The sequence below is a fragment of the Mugil cephalus genome, chromosome 6, assembly GCF_022458985.1.
Source record: "Mugil cephalus isolate CIBA_MC_2020 chromosome 6, CIBA_Mcephalus_1.1, whole genome shotgun sequence".
In the NCBI taxonomy this organism is placed as follows: Eukaryota; Metazoa; Chordata; class Actinopteri; order Mugiliformes; family Mugilidae; genus Mugil; species Mugil cephalus.
In genome coordinates, this window is record NC_061775.1 from 3,739,801 (window position 1) to 3,760,034 (window position 20,234).

The 20,234-nt window shown below is 40.8% G+C and overlaps 1 protein-coding gene across 1 annotated transcript; it reads left to right on the plus strand.

The window, feature by feature from the left end:
- Positions 1–487: 487 nt before the first annotated feature.
- On the plus strand, positions 488–20,227 carry si:dkey-21p1.3 (collagen alpha-1(I) chain). Its single transcript, XM_047586417.1, has 48 exons — positions 488–661; positions 2,119–2,363; positions 3,890–5,146; positions 5,724–5,777; positions 6,633–6,752; positions 7,346–7,384; positions 8,680–8,733; positions 9,608–9,661; positions 9,938–10,045; positions 10,127–10,180; positions 10,406–10,459; positions 10,545–10,589; positions 10,768–10,821; positions 11,493–11,537; positions 11,628–11,681; positions 11,765–11,809; positions 11,882–11,935; positions 12,712–12,756; positions 12,865–12,918; positions 13,030–13,074; positions 13,241–13,294; positions 13,388–13,495; positions 13,577–13,630; positions 13,714–13,767; positions 14,057–14,101; positions 14,189–14,242; positions 14,497–14,541; positions 14,653–14,706; positions 14,841–14,894; positions 14,977–15,030; positions 15,258–15,311; positions 15,474–15,527; positions 15,656–15,700; positions 15,817–15,861; positions 16,259–16,366; positions 17,364–17,417; positions 17,578–17,631; positions 17,806–17,859; positions 17,957–18,064; positions 18,149–18,202; positions 18,293–18,400; positions 18,568–18,618; positions 18,910–18,963; positions 19,073–19,126; positions 19,230–19,283; positions 19,457–19,564; positions 19,676–19,729; positions 20,047–20,227. Exons 2-48 carry the CDS (start codon positions 2,325–2,327, stop codon positions 20,122–20,124), a joined length of 4,041 nt encoding a protein of 1,346 aa, XP_047442373.1. The 5' UTR covers positions 488–661; positions 2,119–2,324; the 3' UTR covers positions 20,125–20,227.
- The last annotated feature ends 7 nt before the right edge of the window (positions 20,228–20,234 follow it).

Here is a 20,234-nt window from a genome sequence, read left to right on the forward strand (position 1 = left end):
TAGTCTCCACAGCCGTCTCCATGTACTGCAGCTATGAGTCTTATATCTCCAACAGTGGATTTCACCAGTAAACTGTTGATGTTCAACCTCCTCCTCTCAGTTACTGCACGCCATTTGGTGAAGTGCTTTTGAGAGGATTTGGAACGTTCTTCTGTTAGCTTTAGCGAATACCTTTTCAGACAGGTGTGCATTGTAGCAGTACTGTTGTTGTATTTCAGGACTGACTTATATGCTTTGCAAGCAGTTACGAAGTAGAACTACTTCACCACAGTACTTAAGTACTAAAATGCTGTATCTACACTCCACTGGAGTATTATTTTTTTCTCCTACTTGCACTTTTACTTCACTACATATTTTCATATACATTTTTATGTGCTGCATCACCACCCCCTCATTGTCCTCCCATCATATGTCCTAACCACTGTTACTCTGTAAACAAGGTCCGCCAAGCTGCCGGTCTCCGACAAGCAAAATGGGGAAGGGCATGTCTATGACATAAGTAAGTCCAACACTAGGTGCTCTAAGAATTTGACTAGGGCAGTCATGTTCTTCCCGAAGCTGAAAACAGGAGCGGTGCCTTTAGTGGATCATATAATGTGGAATGCCCCACCACCAGCTAAATCTCAAGAAAATAAACAAGCATACACATGTCTGCTGCAAGGTAAGGCTACAATGGCTAAAGCCACGGTGATGGCTAGCTAATTAACGTCGAGCTAGCAAGACATTCATATGTACAAACCTGTATGTAACTGTATCCCATAAGTTATGGTTCCTGTTGGCGAATATTATGCAAGGCAAGGCACTAATATTATTAATATTAGTGCCTTGCTAACCACAGTCAACTTAATGTCAGCTAGCTAGCGAGTTCACGTTAGCTAGCTAACTTTAGCTGTTGTGTTGGGTCTCAATGCTGGGAGCTCTCTCTAACATTATGTTTCGTCAGTTTACATTTACCTTGAACATAGCGTCCCTACAGGCAATTTTTGGCAAACTTGTTTTATCTTCATTTTTCATGTAGCATTTTGTGAATGGACAGCTTACTCCTGAGATTAGTGACTGTACATGTACATGTACATGTACTCTATCTTGTACACTCCTGTCCTTGTACTGCTGCTACAGCCAAATGAAGTGTCATTTAGGCTTAACATTTGAAATAATATGAACAATGATATGTTGAAACAATGTTTGAAACATTTTGGTTTAACAAAAAAAAAAAAAAAAAAAAAAATCTTCTAGAAACAATCTGAAATTGTGAATCTGCTTCTCCTCTGGGAGTGACTCTGTCCAGACTGGTGATGTGTCTGGACTGTCTACAGAGAGCACCTTCTGGTGTCACAGCTGGGGACCTCAGGTCAAAAATGTTTTGAACTTAGGTTAAAAAAAAAAAAAAAAGCTCCTTCTGCTGGGAGGAGCTTTGGGTCCTCAGCACACACCCTTTACTGTAAACTCTCAACTTTACCTGACACAACTCTCTTGAGGAAGAAGCCTTTCACTCTTCTGATCCTCTTGTCACATTCCTCACCTGGGCCACAGTCCTCCCCTCCTGACCCTGGACACAAATAGTGGTAGAAGGAGGGCTCAATGTGAAGTTCAATGGCAAACTGGGCAGAATTCAGTCTAACTGAGGAAACCCACCAAAGCTATAATTAATCCTTCACTGTGCACTTGTGAAAAGCAATCTTTGTGTGTGTGTGTGTGTGTGTATGTGTGTGTGTGTGTTTAAAATGTATGCCTAAGCAAAACTTAATATGACCAATGTATGATTCTCAAGACAGTAAATTCTCATTCTTCATCCCAAGTCCATATTGTGCTAATTGTGTTTTCTCAAAGACTTGCCTTGACCAATTATCTGCTCCGATCTGTCTGGACCACGCTGGAAGCAAAGGACTTACACTTTCTGTCCAAGCACAGGCTCAGCAGACAGCACAGTGTCAGTCATTTTTTTTTTTTCTCTTTCTGAGGCGTGAGCGGCTTTCTAACTCAGGGATTAAAGTGCTGGACAAACCAGCCTGTCTGGCACTGCTCTGCCACAGGTTGCAGTAGGATATGTATTTACGTGCGCTGTGTGTGTGTGTGCTGTAACAGTGTGTAGTTGAACGAGACGTCTCTCTCTTGCAGTGTCTGGCTCGGTCCGTCGGCTTTATTGTCGCTCCGGGTTGTAGACGTGTGGTGGTCAGCCAGATTAGTGCTGGGCTCAGGCCTTCCCAGGAAGGGGTGTGTATTTTTCAAGTGCAGCCTCTGGAGTGTGTCAGGGTGGCTGGACTTGTGACTTCCACACTAACAGATCAGAGAAAGGAGTCGAGAGGTCAACTTTACCAGAAGACATGTCAGGCTCTGTTGCAGTGCTGCTGCTACTGTGTTACGTAAGTCTTACAGTACTTCATTCTCTGGAAATGTGGCTGATGGATTGTAATTGAATTTCTCTTGACTGTTTAGATTTCTGCTTAGATGTTTAGATTTAAAGTAAAAGCCCGATTAAAAAACTTAAAAAAATAAATGATTACTCCAGATACATTTCAGTATCAGACTTGTCCCGCATTTATAATTTTCATTCTTAAAATGCGGTATTTTTGTGGTGTATAACTAGATTTTTACACCATCATATTTTGCCTTTTCTTACATATGCATATGAAAGAGAGTGGACCATTTCACTTTAAACCATATCACAGACCATATAAAATATCATTGTCTGTTCAGATCCTTGCATTAGTCAAAGACAAAGTGGGAGGACAGTGAAATAAACTTAATGACAGGCCCATGTTTAACGGGATAAATCACGTTTGTATCAGCTGTTATGAATGATTTATTTACAGTATGCTCTTAATGTTCTCCTTCACTTTCTTTACACAAGAAACGGCTAAAACAAAATGACAGAAATGTTTGATCTATAGCACATGCAAACCAGTGGGGGTAGAAACATACGGAGAACTTTGGATTCCATTATATTGAAAGAAAAATTCTAAACGTGGTTAACAACACTGTTGCAGCACAGTTTACTTTAAAAAGGTTCAGCCTGACAGAAAAATGTAAAGCAACGGTTGGTCAGTGTCTACCAGGAAACATTTAAATATTTCTGACTCTGGCAGCCTCTAGTGGTGGCATCAGACACCAATGGCTTCTTTATTACAAACGGAATTTACCAAACTATAATTGAAAGCTTGGAATAAGATTTTCCTTCTTCCCTGTGTGGTTCTTCTAGTATTCATGTGGGGAGATCAAAATGCATTTTCCATCACATTTGGAGTAAAAGTAATATACAGTGAATCATAAGGTTTTAGGAGTCAAGACAGTTAAGCATGAGGATTACGGAAGCCTTTGAAATTAGCACTACTTTGAACATAAGTGTGTTTGTGGTGTGTTCAGGGCATCATCCGGTAGGTGATCTTTGTCTTGGGGAATGCTTCGGCAGCAGGGCCTCAGCAGCCTTGTACAGATCATAGCAGCACACACACAGGTTCAAACTCACAATTATTAATCACTGAACACTCACCTGGGTTTAGTTTTTGTGTATAATTTTCAGTCACTGTTCACATCTGAGTGGTCTGATGCAGTTCCTCAGGTATAAAAGTATTAACATTGTCAGTGTGCAACAGATGATTAGTCTTTCAGAAGGTGGAACTAGTTGCATTAGCAAGGGTTAAGGAACAGCTCAGGGGATATGTGTCGTGCTTTGTTTATGAATTAGGTGAGTTTTACGTGTTCAAAATTAGATTTGTTATATAATATGACTGCATATTATACTTTTTTGTAATTCCACTACATGCATACTTCTTCCAGGGAATTGTCATTTTGTGTTTATGTTAATTTTGTACGCACTTTGTTCAACTTGTATCTTTGAGCAGTCATTTTTAGACCTAATTATTTTATACTTAATAAACCTTCCTAGCAGGTTGCTTCTATGGATGAGATCAGAGCATCACCCAGACCAGAAAACTCCCCTCAAGGCACGACTCTGCAGACCGGTCACACTGAGCTCACACCAGGACTGGATCCATTGAGCAGCAGTTCCCCTTTGAAGTCACATCCTGCTCCACACGTACATGATGGAAAAACCAAAGCTGCATTGAATCCCCGCTCTGGCATGGATACAGCGACTATAGGCTCAGCCCAAAGAGAGATGAACGACCCAAAGAGTTATCACGACAGGGATCCAGAAACACAGGCTCCTTCTCTGACTGGAAATGAACAACTTTCTGTTTCACACAATGACACTGTAAGGAGCTCAGAGGATAGCATCTTAAGCAGGACTCCTCCCGTTGGAATAGTTCAGACTAATCACTCTTCCAGTACAACCCAGGAGGACTCCACAAGAGCCATGGACAGCACTGAGTCAGTCATTTCACGCCCTGCCATTCAACCTGTGCTCCCCACAACTCCTGGTGTCGCATCAGGACCACCCACAAAAACAAGCACAGCAAATTTTTTCACGAATGAGACACAGTTTGAAACTCCATCTTTTTTTACCTCAGCCTCCACCATTGAATCCCCACCTGTTGTTTCTGGTATCAATCCTTTATCTCAAGAAGGAGGAGAGAGCAAAGTGAGACCGAAGTCTTCATCGTCAGTGCTCACACCTCCAGTGTCGGTAGTAAGTAGTCCCTCCTCTAACGTATTTAGTGCAACAGAAGAAGATGTATCACTAGAGGGAGCCGCCACAGAAGATTTCCCTGCACCTCCAGGGAGAGATCCATCTCCAAAAGCAACTGCTTTAATTCCCACTCAACAAAGCGGAGAATCACAGACTCCTGGGGATGTGGAAATGGAGATGCCTAATGTTTCCGTCACTGAGATGAAAGAAAAAGAAGAAATGGAAGTCGAGGTGGAAGCTGTGTCAACCCAAGCAAAAATAATATCAGACGTAGAAGAGGGGAGTGGGACAGAGACAGATGAAGAGGCAGTAGATTTGCAGGAAGAGGAGGAAAGGCACAGACATGCAGAGATGGAAAAAGAAAGTTATGATAATGGCACTGACAGGTTTAAATATCAGTCTTCACCTGATTTAATTTTCCAGTTCAGCACTGAATACTTGATCATCCATTCCGAGACTGAAGCTCCAGAGAAGACCGTTAAAGTAGACGAACAGCCTCCTACGTACACAGTCAGACACCATGAGGCAGGACTGAGACCTGGAATCAGAGGTCAAAGGGTAAGATGTTGTTTACATACAAAGGTAACTCTGTATAAGTCATTTTCTTCCTTATTCACAGTGATACAGAGGACAGGGTGTTAATGATGTTATAAATACATAAACAAACCACACAGGAAATTTTAATCACATTTGTGTGATATTCTCATCTCATTTTCTGTCATGACCTTGGATGAAATCGAGTTTGCATGGAGCTGATTTGATGACTGAAATGGAAGCATATATCTGTGCCAATTCTAGCACCTACAATGCACAGAGTGTGTGTGTGTGTGTGTGTGTGTGTGTGTGTGTGTGTGTGTGTGGTAGGGTGTAGGAGCATTAGTCACTTAAGTGAAAGGCATTGTCTCCCTCCTCTGGTTAAACTGTGGTGCTGCAATCCTGAAGACTGTATGCAGTGTTTGTTTTTTAAAACTGTAAGACTTTGAACCATGAACATACATTTAGAAAAGCCTGAGAAATATGCATTTCTATTTAAGTCTGTATTTATATGTATTATGAAATGTATGTCATTTAGTCAATAAATCTTGGTTTATTATTATCAAGCTCATATGGTTGTTCCACTTCACTCTTTCTTTAGGGTCTGCAGGGTGTGCCAGGGCTACCAGGACCACCAGGACCTAAAGGAGATAAAGTATGCATTAAATTAAAACTCTGTAGCCGTTTTAGTTTGAAACAATTAAATGACTCGCTCATAAACACATACAGTGCCCTGTGAAGCTTATAATTCCTTTTAGCCTCATTTAGCTTATTGTTTTGGAGTACACACACTATTAGTATGGTACTGTTGTATTATAAATCTGTGATTTATATATAGGCTCAGAGTACGTTATGCAGTCTCTGCGGCACATTTCCTGCTGTTGGAGAGTTAGCTGTTTGCAAGCAGGCGAGCCACGACAACCTGTTACCTACAAAAGTGAAAATTCTAGTTCATGTTCTGGAGTTGATGCTAACTTGTCTCTTTGTCAGATAATGAAGAACAAACTTGCCCTCTTTTAATCCTCAGACACATTAGCTCCTTCTAAAACTGAGCAAAAGGGCAGCACAGCAGCTCAGTGATTAGCGCTGATGCCCCCCATGCCTCTCCAGGTACTCTGATTTCCTCCAACCTCCAAAGACATGCTCAATTGGGGACCCTAAATTGACCCTAGGTGTGTGTGTGTGTGTGTGTGTGTGTGTGTGAGTGCAAATGGTTGTTTGTCTCTTGGTTGTTAGCTCTGTCCAGGGTGTACCCGCCTCTCGCCCAATGACAGCTGGGATAGGCTCCAGCGACCCATGCGACCCTAGTGAGGGTTAAGTGGTAGTAGAAGATAAAATGAGAAAACTGAGGAAAAAATGTTTTTGGTTTTTCCATCCCCTAGTGGTCAAAATGTCTTAATGTATCTTTGATCTGTTTAGAATAAGAAGCCAAGTACTTGTCAGAGCTAAGACACAGGATGGCCGTTCTGGTTTCCACATCAAAGAAACATATTGTTTTCTGCCTTCTGAGGGCTATCAAGGCGTTATGGGCAGGACCGGACAGACTGGATACAGAGGCCCCATTGGTCCTCCTGGGATGCCGGCTATTGTTGTATTCAAAACCTCTGAAGAAGAGTGGGAGGCTTTCAAGGTACGCTGCTCCTGCTGTGACACATCCTTTGTACATGATCATAAAATAAAAAATAGTTTAATGCTTTGATTGTCGCATAAAAAATGATCAAATATGTATTTTATGTTCAGATGTTTCATTTGTTTGTTTCTTTCACTGTATAAAGTGATATTGCTACGATGCAGACAAGGGCAATAACATCTGTGGTTTATATACCTGGCCAATGACTCAAAAAAACATTCATTAAAAAAATATTATTGCTGTTGTATAGAGAAACAAGTTAAAATCCTGTTCTGAATAGAACAATGCAACTGAATGTACCCCCCCCCCCTCCTCCTCAGCATTATCAGTTATTTGTATGGGTCATAATAAACTGGTAGCATTCATTTCCATGTCAGTGCATCTTTAAGCATCTTTGCTTATGTGTTTATATGTATTTCAGTGTCACTGGTCTGAGATAGTCCATTAGGACTATCTAGGTGCGTGTTTTGTTGCCCATAATTTCCATGCTTGTCTTAACGTACCTAAAGTTAGTTCTTTAGTACGTCACCCTAAGCTTAGGTAAGTCAGTAACCCATCGTAAATGAAATATGTTATCTGTTATCTCATTGCAGAAAAAGAAAATATACAAAAAGCTGGTATCTTCTTGGCCGGTAAGGATTGGCTTTGTCAATGCAAATCACACAAAGACATGTGGACAGCTGCTAAACAGTGGTTAACAATGACAATCTACTGTATTACTATCTTTTAATTATTTGTGTTAATTTCTGTTCACCTTAAGGTCCTTTCATGATTGCTACACAAATACTGTATATACAGTTGCGCTTAGTTAGCTAATTTAATGTTTTAAAATGTTTAGTTGCTTTAGTATTTGTACCCCTCAATTTTCCACATTCCTGCATAAAAATTATTCAAAACTTCAGCCAATGGTCACACAAGTCATGAAAGTCAACAAAGAGAACTCAATCAAACTAAAGATAGAAGTAGTAGACAGAAATATTATACTTTTATGTTTATTCATGGAAATTAATCATTTGTGTATATCTGTGACGTGCAAAAGTAAGTGACTCCTTGTTTTTTAGTTTGTGGTGTGACCCCCATGTGGAGCTATAACAGCATCTAAATGTTTCCTGTAACTAGTGATCAGTCACCTGGAGCGGCCTGGAGGAATTTTAGCCTTTTCAGTACAGAGCCACTTCAGTTCTTAGATGGTGGTGGGTTTCCTCACATGAACTTCAGGTCCTTCCTCAACATTTCTATCGGATGAAGGTCAGGGCTTTGACTTGGCCGTTCCAAAACATTCATTTGTTCTTTAATCATTGTTTGTGAATTGTTGTAGAACAACTTGTGTTCTTGGGCTCTGTGTCACAGGCAGATGTCCTGATATTTTCTTTCAGTATTTGTTAGTATAATTGAGAATTCATTGGTGCATCAGTGATGGCAAATGTTTCACAAACAGTTTTCTGGTTTGTCCACATGATGTTCAGAGACAGGCAGAAATGTTCTTTTTGGAGAGCAGTCGGTTTGCCGGTACCACTCTGCCATGTGCATCATGGTTCTTCAGGGTTCTCCTGATGGTGGATTCATGAACATTAACATTAACCAATGTGAGAGAGGCTTTTAGTTGCTTAGAAGCTACCCTATGTTCCTTTGTGACCTCTTTGACTATTATGTGTCTTTCTTCTGGTCGACCACTCTTGTGGAGAGTAACAGTCGTCTTAAATTTACTCCATTAGTTCACATCTTCAGAAAGCTCGTTTGTCTGTGCCATCATACACGTCAATAAGCATGTGTAAATTTGATTAGGCTCACTTTACTCACTCAAAAGTTGTGTGGAAATCAGCTGATGGGTTAGGGTTGGGGCATGCAGATATTTTGAAGCAGCACCATATTTGATTTTATGAACTATGAAGACAAGGTTTGACTGCTGTCTTTTTTTAATCCTTAGAAACTAAAGGGACCTCCAGGGCCTCCCGGACTTCCTGGAGATGATGGTCCAATTGTAAGTAAAAACTATTTGCTGTTAATAACTTAAAGCAATTTCTGCTATCTAAGTTTGTCATTTATCATTTTTAAGGTTCTTTTATTGGTTTATAAATGTCTTAATGGTCTTGGTCCCTCATATTTATCAGATCTGCTTTTACCACATCAGCCTCTTACAGCCCCGAGGTCCTCTGGTAGCGACCTCCTAGAGGTTCCTAAAGTTAAGACAAAGAAGTACGGTGAGGCATCTTTTCAGTTTTATGGCCCACGTCTATGGAACAGCCTGCCGGAGGACCTCAGGGCTGCACAGTGTGTTGATATTTTTAAAAAGAGACTCAAGACCCACCTTTTTAGCTTAGCTTTTAGCCAATCTTAAATGTCTATTTTAGCTTTATTTTAGCTATTTAAGCTTGATTTATATACACTGGACTAACACTATATTTATTTAGTGTATTCATGTATTTAATATTTTAATTGGTCTATCCAGCATATATATTTATTTATTTATTAATTATTTATTTTTATATTTTTACTTACTTACTTACTTATTTCATTCTATTTGCCTGTGGCTCGGTGGGATGGGGGGGCCCTAGTGTGGACGGTCCTCTGTGATGGTGTCTCCTCACTAGTCCGTCCGTGCTCAGCCATGTCATTCCTTTTATCTGTGCTCCCTTGTGTGTGCGTGTGTGTGGGTCTATATGCGTGGGGGTGGGAAGTGGGAGGTTTCTGTGGGCTTGTTTTATATATGTTTTGTTCTATGTGTAAAGCACCTTGGGCTGCAGTTCATTTGTACGAAAGGTGCTATATAAATAAAGTTGATTTGATTTGATTTTATCATATGTGTTAATCCCAAAGATTGAAAAATGAACTCAAGCAGCTACTTTTGTGTTCAGGGGCCACCTGGAATTACTGGAAAACAAGGACCAAAGGGAGTTCGAGGGAAAATTGTATGTATATATTCTGATTTTGTTACACTGTTTTTGCTGTGTTATACTGTTGCACCGTATAATCAAGCTGTTGGAGAGAATAGTTACTGGACTTTTACCTGGAATCCAGTATATCCTCTGAAACCACATCTAATATATCCAGATCCTGGGTGTATTAGATGGTAATTATGGGGATTCTGGGTAGTTACTATTGTGTAGTTAATGGATATGTTTTGTTTTGCTATGCAACTTATAGTAAGGTACCTCAACGGCTTTACATGCTATGTCATACTCCAGGGTAGTCCTGGACCACAAGGTATCCCAGGTCCCCAAGGAAGACCTGGAAGCGATGGGATCCCAGGACAGGATGCTGATCCAGGGCCTCCAGGCTTACGTGGAGAACAGGTATTTCACAGTCTGTTATACATTTTATGCATTTTCCTCTTATACATATGTAACTTGATGACCTTCTTATTCATCCCAAAGGGTCCAAAAGGCTACAGAGGAGAGAAGGGCAGCAAAGGGGAGCTGGGTGAGTGGGTAAGAGTGGCCTGCACTTCTATTATTAAGAACATTTAAACTATGAAACCCTTAGTGTAAATTTGCATCTACACTATGTATTCGTATCCCTCTGTTTCACTGTTGAATTTGGAGTTTTATATACTATAGCTAACTCACAGTGCTCTAGTGGCACAAGGTACATACAAGTGTGTATGTACAAAAATCCAAAGCCTTTGTTCAAACACACATTTTATCTGCATTTAGGGGTATCAAGGAGAGGCTGGGCCACAGGGAAACAGAGGACAAAAGGGAGACAAGGTCAGTTTAAGCATCCAGCCCAGACACAGCTGTATCCAAAGATGCTCTTTATCCTTTTCTAATTTGTGCATTTTGCTGTAACCAGGGCAACAAAGGAGTCAGAGGTTTTGTCGGGCTCCCAGGCTACATAGTAAGTACATGTGAATTCACTGTTCAGTGACAGTATACTACCAATAAAAAATCAAGGACTTTTTATTATGTGGAAACAGGTGTTTTTTATTTTCAAATGATAATGATAAAATCACTAATGAGTAATTACTCATCTACGTGAGCTAAACTGCTACATCTGAACTGGCCCATGTTTACAGGGAGTGCCCGGAGCCAGGGGCCCTACTGGTTTCCCAGGACCAACAGGCCCTATGGTTGGTGTCACACAGATCACAGTCTCACATATATGCAAAGCATTCCTATGTACACTGATCAGGCATAACATTATGACCGCCTCACCAATATTGTCTAGGTCTCCCTTGTGCCTCCAGAACAGTTGTGACTCATCAGAGAATGGACATGGGTCTTCTGAGGGTGTCCTGTTGTGTCTGGTAACATGATGTTGTTAGTGGGGGCCTTTGTGTCCCATGGGTTGAGGGGAGGGCCCTCTGTGGATCATCCCACAGATCAGTTTGGGGTCTGGTGAATTTGAAGGCCAGGTCAATGGTCACAACACCTTGTGGTGTTCTTCATGGTTTTTGAGTTGTTCCCAAACTGTTTGTGTGTGTGTGTGTGTGTGTGTGTGTGTGTGTGTGTGTGTGTGTACATCCTGCTGGGGATGACTGTTGCCATCAACGAATGTCATTACTATGGGGCGGGGGTGTCTGGTCTGGTCTAAGAAACATCCACATGAATGCCAGGTCCGATAATTTGTCAGCAGCAGCAACACTGAATTGTTGCAAGATGGTCAATGGTATTTACTTCTCCTGTCTGTGGTCATTGCGTTATGCCTGATCAGATATATAACAATAACTGTTAACTATTAACTAAAAACTAATTAACTCTCTTACATCTTGAAAACAGCTGTTGTTGTTTGTGTTTTCAGGGAGAGACTGGATCTCTAGGATTTAGTGGTCCACCAGGCCCTCCTGTAAATATACTAATACCAAAACATATTGGAATTATTTGTAATTTAATAATCAATATGATAAGCGCATCTCTCAATGTGTCTTCTTCTCAGGGAGAATTGGGCCCCAAAGGATTAAAAGGTGTCTTGGGAGTTAAAGGACCTCCAGTAAGTGAATATGTACTTCATCAAAATTCCAATTGATATATTTAAAATGAAGATATTTATGGAAGAACTGTTTCTCCTGTCAGGGGCATCAAGGTGAACTTGGCTCTAGAGGAGCAGTTGGACCACAGGTAATGATACAGATATATGCCGTCTAACTAGTCATAAGCATATGATTTAATTGTACTATATTCACGTTGCAGGGAGAACCCGGTCCAGATGGAGTAGTTGGGTTTCCGGGTGTCCGTGGGCCACAGGTATGACAAAACCATTTAAAGCATTTGTTGAGAAACATAATTTTAAGGCTTTGAGTAAGTGGACACTTTGCTTGTAACGTTTTCCACCATACACATAGAGATATCACACTAGAAGTGAGACACTGTTTCAAGGCCACATCTGCGTGGCCACTGGATGACCTGTGAGAAGTGGGAATAGGACCAAGGTGCCAGGTGTCTCCTACAGCAGCTGGATGGCCTTGATGTTTCTTTTATAAAGAATGTACTAGTGACAATTTACCAGTGATTAGGATGATATTTCCAGAGCAAAAACATAACGGTGACAACTAACCAAGCCCAGTCCGATATGTTAATAAAGCACTAAACAGCAGATGCACAACATCATAAAATTGGTCTGAACTTGCTCCCAGAACCAGACGCGTGTTTGTTTCTTTTTAAAAATGCTTGGATCAAACTCCAGCCTCCAGTAGATTCCAAGACATTAGGTTAAATGTTTAATTTAAGAGGTACAGGCCATTATCTGGCCCTACCCTGTGCCTTTTAATTTTATTCAACACATTTAATTCCGTAACTTGATCAGAGTCAAAAACAATGTGTTGTCGTGAGTTAGATTTACCAATATAAAGTACTGTAATTCAGAGTAAGAAGAATGTTATGAAGGGCCAGTAATGTACTTCACTTTTAATGCATTGTAACGTGGTTGGATGTAAAAACTGTTGATGTCTATTCAGATTATTCATCATCATGATGTGCCCATTTTGAAAACAAATAAATAAATCTGTATGATCTCCAAAAAGGGAAAGCCTGGACCAAGTGGACCTCCGGGTCCTAAAGGTGATCCTGTGAGTACACTTACACTGAAAGTGGGAATAAAAAATTTATGTGTGTGGCTTTCAGCTGCAGTAATCAGTTTTGTGTCTCTATCATTTGTGTTTTACTTGTTTCAACAGGGTGATACAGGTGATGAAGGAGAAATAGGCGAACCTGGACCACCTGGACTTAATGTAAGCCTCTGCACAAAAAACATTAGTCACCAGAAAAGACAAGTGTGCTGTGTGATGTCTTTCTGCGGTGAAGTCTGTTTCCCAGTATGCTGTGTTTTTCCTCTAATTTAGGGAGCCAATGGGACTCCAGGAAAGCCTGGACCCTCAGGTGATCCCGTAAGATTACTTAACGCAGTTATATCATTATTAATCTATAAAAGCAGATCTTAAATATCAATTAAATATCAACCAGCCATCAGTGGCATTCTGTCGAATCCTTTTTGGTTTCTAATGACTGAGCAGTTGTTTCCTGTTTGCTTATGTGTGTGTATGTCACCATCAGGGAGCTAAAGCCAGGCGAGGTGAGAAGGGGGATCCAGGGTTTAAGGGAGACTTGGTGAGTTTGATCCTTCCTGTTTATCTGACTGACAGCTTACTGAACAGATCCATTCAGTGAAGCTCTTCAGTCACTTGTTGTGTTTGTGTACAGGGATTTCCAGGTCCTCCAGGTAAACCAGGAGTTAAAGGACGTCAAGGCCCAATGGGACCTGAGGGACTTGGAGGACCAACAGGGCCGCCAGGACCTCCTGGACCCATTGTGAGTAAACCCAATTGAAAAACACACAACACGATCACTACTGAGCTCTCCAGTTTATTTTATGATGGTGTCATGTTGCAGGGGATTGATGGCACCATGGGGGAGCACGGGAAGCAAGGAAAAGACGGACCCAAGGTGGGCTTGAAAAATGTGTTTCAAATCACATCATGAACCTTTTTGGTGAGAATGAACCTGTGTGTGTTTATATTTTGATGTAGGGAGACCGAGGACCAACTGGTATTCAAGGAAGCCCTGGACCTCGAGGTGACAAGGTAGAACTAAGATTTACCCTGAATTGGTAACATGTCAGAAGATGTATGTATTTGTGTAGAAAATGTTTGTATCACCTTCATTTATCAGTATGACCAGGAGGGAGAAGCATCACCTCTGACTCTGACTTTACAAAGTAAAAGGACTACTTTGTAAAGTCAGAGTCAGAGGTGATGCTTCTTGTTGCATTATTTTGATAAGAAACAGTATCAGTAAAAAACAGCATAACACAATACAGCTGTAGTGTGAATGATATGTCCTAGTCATTTATGGCCGTTTGTCCTGTCAAAGGGTCGAGAAGGTCGAGCAGGGTTTTCTGGTGTGCCTGGTCCTATTGTGAGTATCAGCCAGTGGAGGGTATGTTTACTGGAGATGCTGATTATTGTTCTGAATCTGTGACGTGATTATGCTTTCTGTTTGCAGGGAGAGATGGGAAAATCTGGAGAGAGAGGACTTCAAGGAGAACCTGGTATTAAGGTTCCTATGTGGCTACACTTCTTACTCTGTTCAGTCTAGGAATGTATTCACTATTATTACCTGTTATGTGAGATTTACTGCCTTTTATATTCTGAATGTATCTATAGACTTAAAGCTGTAAAAAGGGTCGCCGAAAGTATTTAGCTTCCATTCAAAATGTATGAACGTTTTGTTGCATTAGCTGACAAAATATGAAAGCAGATAACTGCTCTAACGAAGGTTTCTATTCCCATATGTGTGAACTGTTTGTGTAGGGAACGACTGGAGTCCCTGGGCTGCGTGGACCTAAAGGCCTGAAGGTGATCACACTACACAACAAAGAAAATCATCTATCCTTTAGCTCCGGTGTGTTGTCTAGTCTGTTCACAACAAAAACTAATGAGTAAAATATTTTTTGTGTTCTACCTCAGGGATTTCAGGGTCATTTTGGTAACAGAGGTCAGGATGGCACTATTGGAGCCCCGGTAAGATCAACCAACAAGTACATTCATGCCTTTATATTTCATATGTTCCCCAGGCATGTACCACCTCATGAAGTTCCCAAGCTGTATGCTTATTTCTGGTGTTTAGTACCACTATTATGCCTTCTTTCTATCAGGGGCCACTTGGTATAGAAGGACCTAATGGGGATGTTGGACCTCCAGGGCAAAAAGTGAGTTTCCTCGTCTGTATTAAATACCTATTTAATTACCATGCACTGTCATAGATATCTGATTGTGTGGTATTTTCCACAGGGACTAACTGGGAAAACTGGTTCTCCTGGCCTTCAAGGACCTGTGGGAAAGAGTGTGAGTGTTGATCACCATCCATCCATCCATTATCTACAACTGCTTATCCTCTAGGTACACCCTGGATATGTAGCCAGACTATCACAGAGAGACAAAGATTCCCATCCAGTGAAAACCCACACAGGCACCGGAGGAATATGCAAACTCCTCACAGGAGTTTTAACACAGCAAGCTAAACTGTGTGTGCTAATGAGTTTAATTTATAATGGTTGCACATGTGTGCCCAGGGAGAAGCTGGCCGTAGAGGCATGAAGGGGACACCCGGAAAGCCAGGAGAGAGAGTAAGTTACTCACTATCATCAAGCACGTAGCTTCTACGAGTGTTGGAAAGTGAACTCAATATTTTTTGAAGAAAAAAGAACACATAGGGTTTGATACGGAATATATGATATTCTGTTTGTTCCACGATTGGTGTTGAAAATAAAGAAACATTGCTTTCTTAGGGGGTTAAAGGTAAAGAGGGCCCAAAAGGACTTACAGGAAGTGAAGGATCAAAGGTAGGAGCTTTCAAAGCATCGTGTTTTCAGTATTTACATTTTAATCAATAGTTTTATCAATTGTCACTTCACTTGGTTGCTAACTCATGATATACATTTTGATTTAATGTGATATCAATGTTTTGAAGGGTAAGAGAGGCGAGGAGGGTCCCAGGGGAAAACAAGGTCCCCCGGTGAGTACATTAGTTAAACGTCTTCACTGCTAAGCTAATGCTTGTTCATTCTTTAAAAAAAATGTTTGTGTTTGTGTTTTTTAATGGGCATCTTCTCATATCTTGTCATCCTTCAGGGTGAGCTGGGTGCTCCTGGACCACAGGGCTACAGAGGACCTCCTGTAAGATGTTTTCACTGATTCGATGCACGTATAGTGCTCTTAAACACTTATTCATTGGATCAACTTATTGAAATATTGTCTCATCAATGACAAGCATTTTAATAGCACCATAAAAAGATGTGCACAGTCTTTCATGTACCGAGTTCCCTATGAGCTAAGTACTTCGCACTGCTTATAAAAGCATTTTATTCCACTTCTATGCAGATGATGCTGATGTGTAATGTGACTACCCATAAACTTCACCAGCATCAACATTTGAATCTATTTTTAGCAATGTAACATGTACATACAGCGATAAGTAGTCTACTGTTTGTTCCCTTTTGTATGTTTGTATGTATGTTTGTTTTTCTTTATCCTTGCTTTAATGCTTCCGTGATGTGTTTATTTTTTCCTGCAGGGTATTCAGGGTAACATTGGGCCGTGGGGTGAGGTTGGACATCGTGGTCTTCCAGGTGACCAAGGGCCAAAAGGCCCTGCTGGCCCTCATGGAGTTACAGGTTACCCAGTAAGTATATTTTTAAAATTTAGTTGTCAAATATAATCTTTTGTTTCTCAGTAGATAGTTGGTGTTGGTATGCAGAACTCATTTTGTGCTTTCCTACAAAAATTAACACAAGCTCAGACAAGCTGCTTCCAGGAACGTTTTCCTCTTCGGTTGGTAGCTCCACCTACACTGCTAACACCAAGCAGGAATGCCTTGCATGAGATTATGAGCACCAACACTGACAGCATTAATGATGGCTACATTACAGTCATTTGATTCAGTAAAGCATGATGTTGAGCCTGTGTGCGCAGTAACACAATGTTATCCATGAAAAGGGTCACGTACGCTTTTTTTTTTTTTGTAACGCATGTCTTCTGCAGGATGAAAAGAAATTATCTTGTGACAACTGCTGACAGACTCTGATCTGGAGAGCAAACAGAGAAGTTCTTTCTTTCCAGTTTGGCACACAAGTTTTCCTTTTCATTTCTTAGTCACCAGACCAAATCAAGACTGGTGTTGCTAAGTCTGGAGTCAGACTGATAACACAGGGTGTACTGATGCATTGGGGTTGCATGGAAACTCAGACATGCTACACCGTGAACTGTTAAATTTCATTGGCTGCACTGTGCATCCTCATAGAAAGAGGAGTGCTCGCCTTCAGGATCAGATCTCATGGTCAGGAGTTTTGACCATATGTTTGTGTTTACTAATTAATTATTATCACTGTCTTCTAATGACTGTCAGTTTGATTGATTTGTCCATGAATTCACCTCAGCAATACATTTATGTCTTAAAACAAGATATATCAATTTTACTTTGAAATGATTATCACATTTTGGCTCTATATGCACAGATACAGGTGTAGTTATTGCCTGTACCACAACAGGAGGTATTTGGAGCATTTTACATGTAAAACATCAAAAAATAAACATGGAACGAGCATCCATCAGTGAACTTTGTCTTGCAATTGCACATTCTGGTTAAATCTTTTACTGTCATTTCATTCGCTCTCTCACAGGGTAAAGATGGAACTCAAGGACCAGCTGGACAAGCTGGTGGTAAAGGAGATAAGGTGTGCTACTCTCATCTGTGCTTTTTTGTCTATTTAAATGGATCAGATAATCCAAGAATAACGTGGTGATAGAGCAACATGCAAAGTGATTTCAGTAACAATCCATTCCATGATTCGTCATTCAATCAGTTCTGTTTGTCACTACACGTCATACCTTCAGGGATCCAGAGGATCTGTGGGACAGGAGGGAGTAGCTGGTCTCGATGGTGAGGAGGTAGATTGATTAGACTCTGTTGGTCACAGATTTGATTTCTTCTTTTTTTTCCCTATTTCATTTGGATTACAAAGGCACTGGATTGTGTGATTTTCCAAACGGTTAAAATACAGCCAGAGCTAATGTATCTTGTAGTTTGCCTGATAATTTGAAACACAGTTATTTTGCATTCAGGGTCCTGTTGGACTGAAGGGACTTGAAGGGCCAGCCGGCCAAAAGGGCGTATCTGTGAGTAAATGTGACAGCCATAGTTAAATGTCTAACTTTGTAGTTATGGATCATTTCAGATTAATAACTGAAAACCATTGTTTTACTTATATTTTAGGGTGATAAAGGGAAAACTGGCCCTCCTGGCCAGAAAGGACCAAAAGGAGCTGAAGGAGAAAGAGGGAACCGAGGGCCGCAGGGACCAAAGGGGCACCCAGGGAAACAAGTATTTCAGAATATTTTCACAAAGCTTGAATTAAAAGTAGACATTGTGTTCTGCCCTGTCTTCATCATCTACTCTTGTTCTCAGGGGTACAGAGGTGCACCAGGAGACAGAGGAAAACCAGGGCTCACAGGGCTCAAGGTCAGTCATTTGAACTTCAAAGTCTAAGAACTAACGATGACCGACTTAATTACGCTTCAGTACTATTAGTCTTTATGATGACATTCACAGGGTGAACCAGGTACCAGGGGTTCAACAGGCCTTCCTGGAAAGTTCGGGCCTGGGGGAGATACTGGTGCAGTAGGAGCCAAGGGCCAGAAGGGGCTCCTAGGATACACTGTCAGTAACAGAGTGGGATTATTTTATCATTAATGTGGAGCATCTTATGGCTAAATAATGTTGTGTGATGTGCATCATGGTGGTACTATAAGATATACAGTATAAGTAAATGCATGTTTGCCTATGATGCAGCTGTAACTAAACTTTGTATTTTTCATTCTTTTCAGGGCCCTCCCGGTGGAATTGGTCCCCCAGGTCCAATTGGACCCTCGCCATTTGTATGACTTATTTGACACAAACACAAACATGCTTATTACATTCTAGTCGAGTGAAAACATATTTCACAGGAGCATAAAACTCTTTCGTGGGTTAAAAGTCTCAACAACAACCTTTTTTCTGCAAGTGCAGAGTACACAGTGGTGTGCTCAAAAGTAATAGTTCATCATTAGTTATACTTCACTATTAAATTGAGAATGAGGACATGTCGAGTAGTTTATGCCCTGTGCATTGACTGTTCATCAGCTTTGCAATGCATAGATGACAAAACACCAATTATATATATTTTTCAGGGTTTGCCAGGCGAGAGAGGAGTTGAGGGCAAACCTGGGATCCCTGGACCAAAGGTGTTATGTACCATTCATTCATTGTGAAACGGTGATCAGTGAAGTATGTGTCCAGCTATAGGAGGTTATTGGTATTTAACTGTTTTCCTGCTATGTTTCTGTAATTCAGGGCAGCAGTGGTGAGAAGGGCACCGTCGGTCTTCGAGGCATGAAAGGAGACATGGTGAGACTCTAAGATCTGTTTCACCCTTTTTGTAATCAGTAAAGCACATTTAAGAATTTAGACACTGATGCAATGTGCCTGTATGACACTATGTATTTTCTAGGGTATACAAGGTCGGAAAGGTGCTAAAGGGGATCCTGGGAAACGAGGCACTGTTGTAAGATAGCATTTCTTAACTTTCAACTAGCAATTCTCAACCTTTGAGTGATATGACACAGTGTTATTTAATGGACCAAATTTTATCAGTCACACAAATTGATTTCAACACTAAACAGTAGTTGTTAAATTGTATCATTCCAGCTGAATGTAAGTATGTCACTGTATATTCAGGGTACAGTGGGGAAGGTGGGCTTCATTGGCTTTCCAGGTGCTAAAGGGCAACCAGGACCCGCGGGTCCTCCTGGTCTTCCAGGAATTAAAGGAATTCAGGGTCCGAAGGTAAAAAAAGAAAAAAAAAAAAATGGGGTAATTTCTTTTCACCTGAATGTACATATGCAGCATGGAGTATACAATAAATTCATTGCATGCCACTTCATGCACTTTTTAAAGGGGAAAAGAGCCTATCGTGGAAAGAAAGGTACCAGAGGAGCGGCTGGGAAAACTGTGAGTTTTATTTTAGAAAAATCTGATAAAGAAGCCACAGGCCACATGTTATCAACTGTTGTGGTTTTTCGAATTAAAGTCTACCTTTCAACTCAAACTGGCACTTGTGACAATTCGCAAAGTACCTGACTAACTTTAAAATGCCATGTCCACTGTATATCACATCATCTTACTTATAAATAACCCATTTGACTTCAAATTATTGCCCTTCCTGTGTTTAGTGTGTAAAAAAACCCATTCACTCTCATTTTTGTCTATTAAAATATGAAAGTCAGTCAGAGAGACCTGCGGCTCATTTAATGAAGTCTGTTTTGTAGGGAGATGAAGGAGCACCGGGGAAGCCAGGGCCTGCTGGACAACCTGGGAAACCTGCAAGTATCATTATTGACCCTTAGTCACCTAATCCATTACTATTGCAGAAAATCAGTGTTAAATTTAAATTAAAACAGCAAGAAAGACAGAACGTTTAATTTCCATCATGAGTCACACAAAGTTAAGGAATATT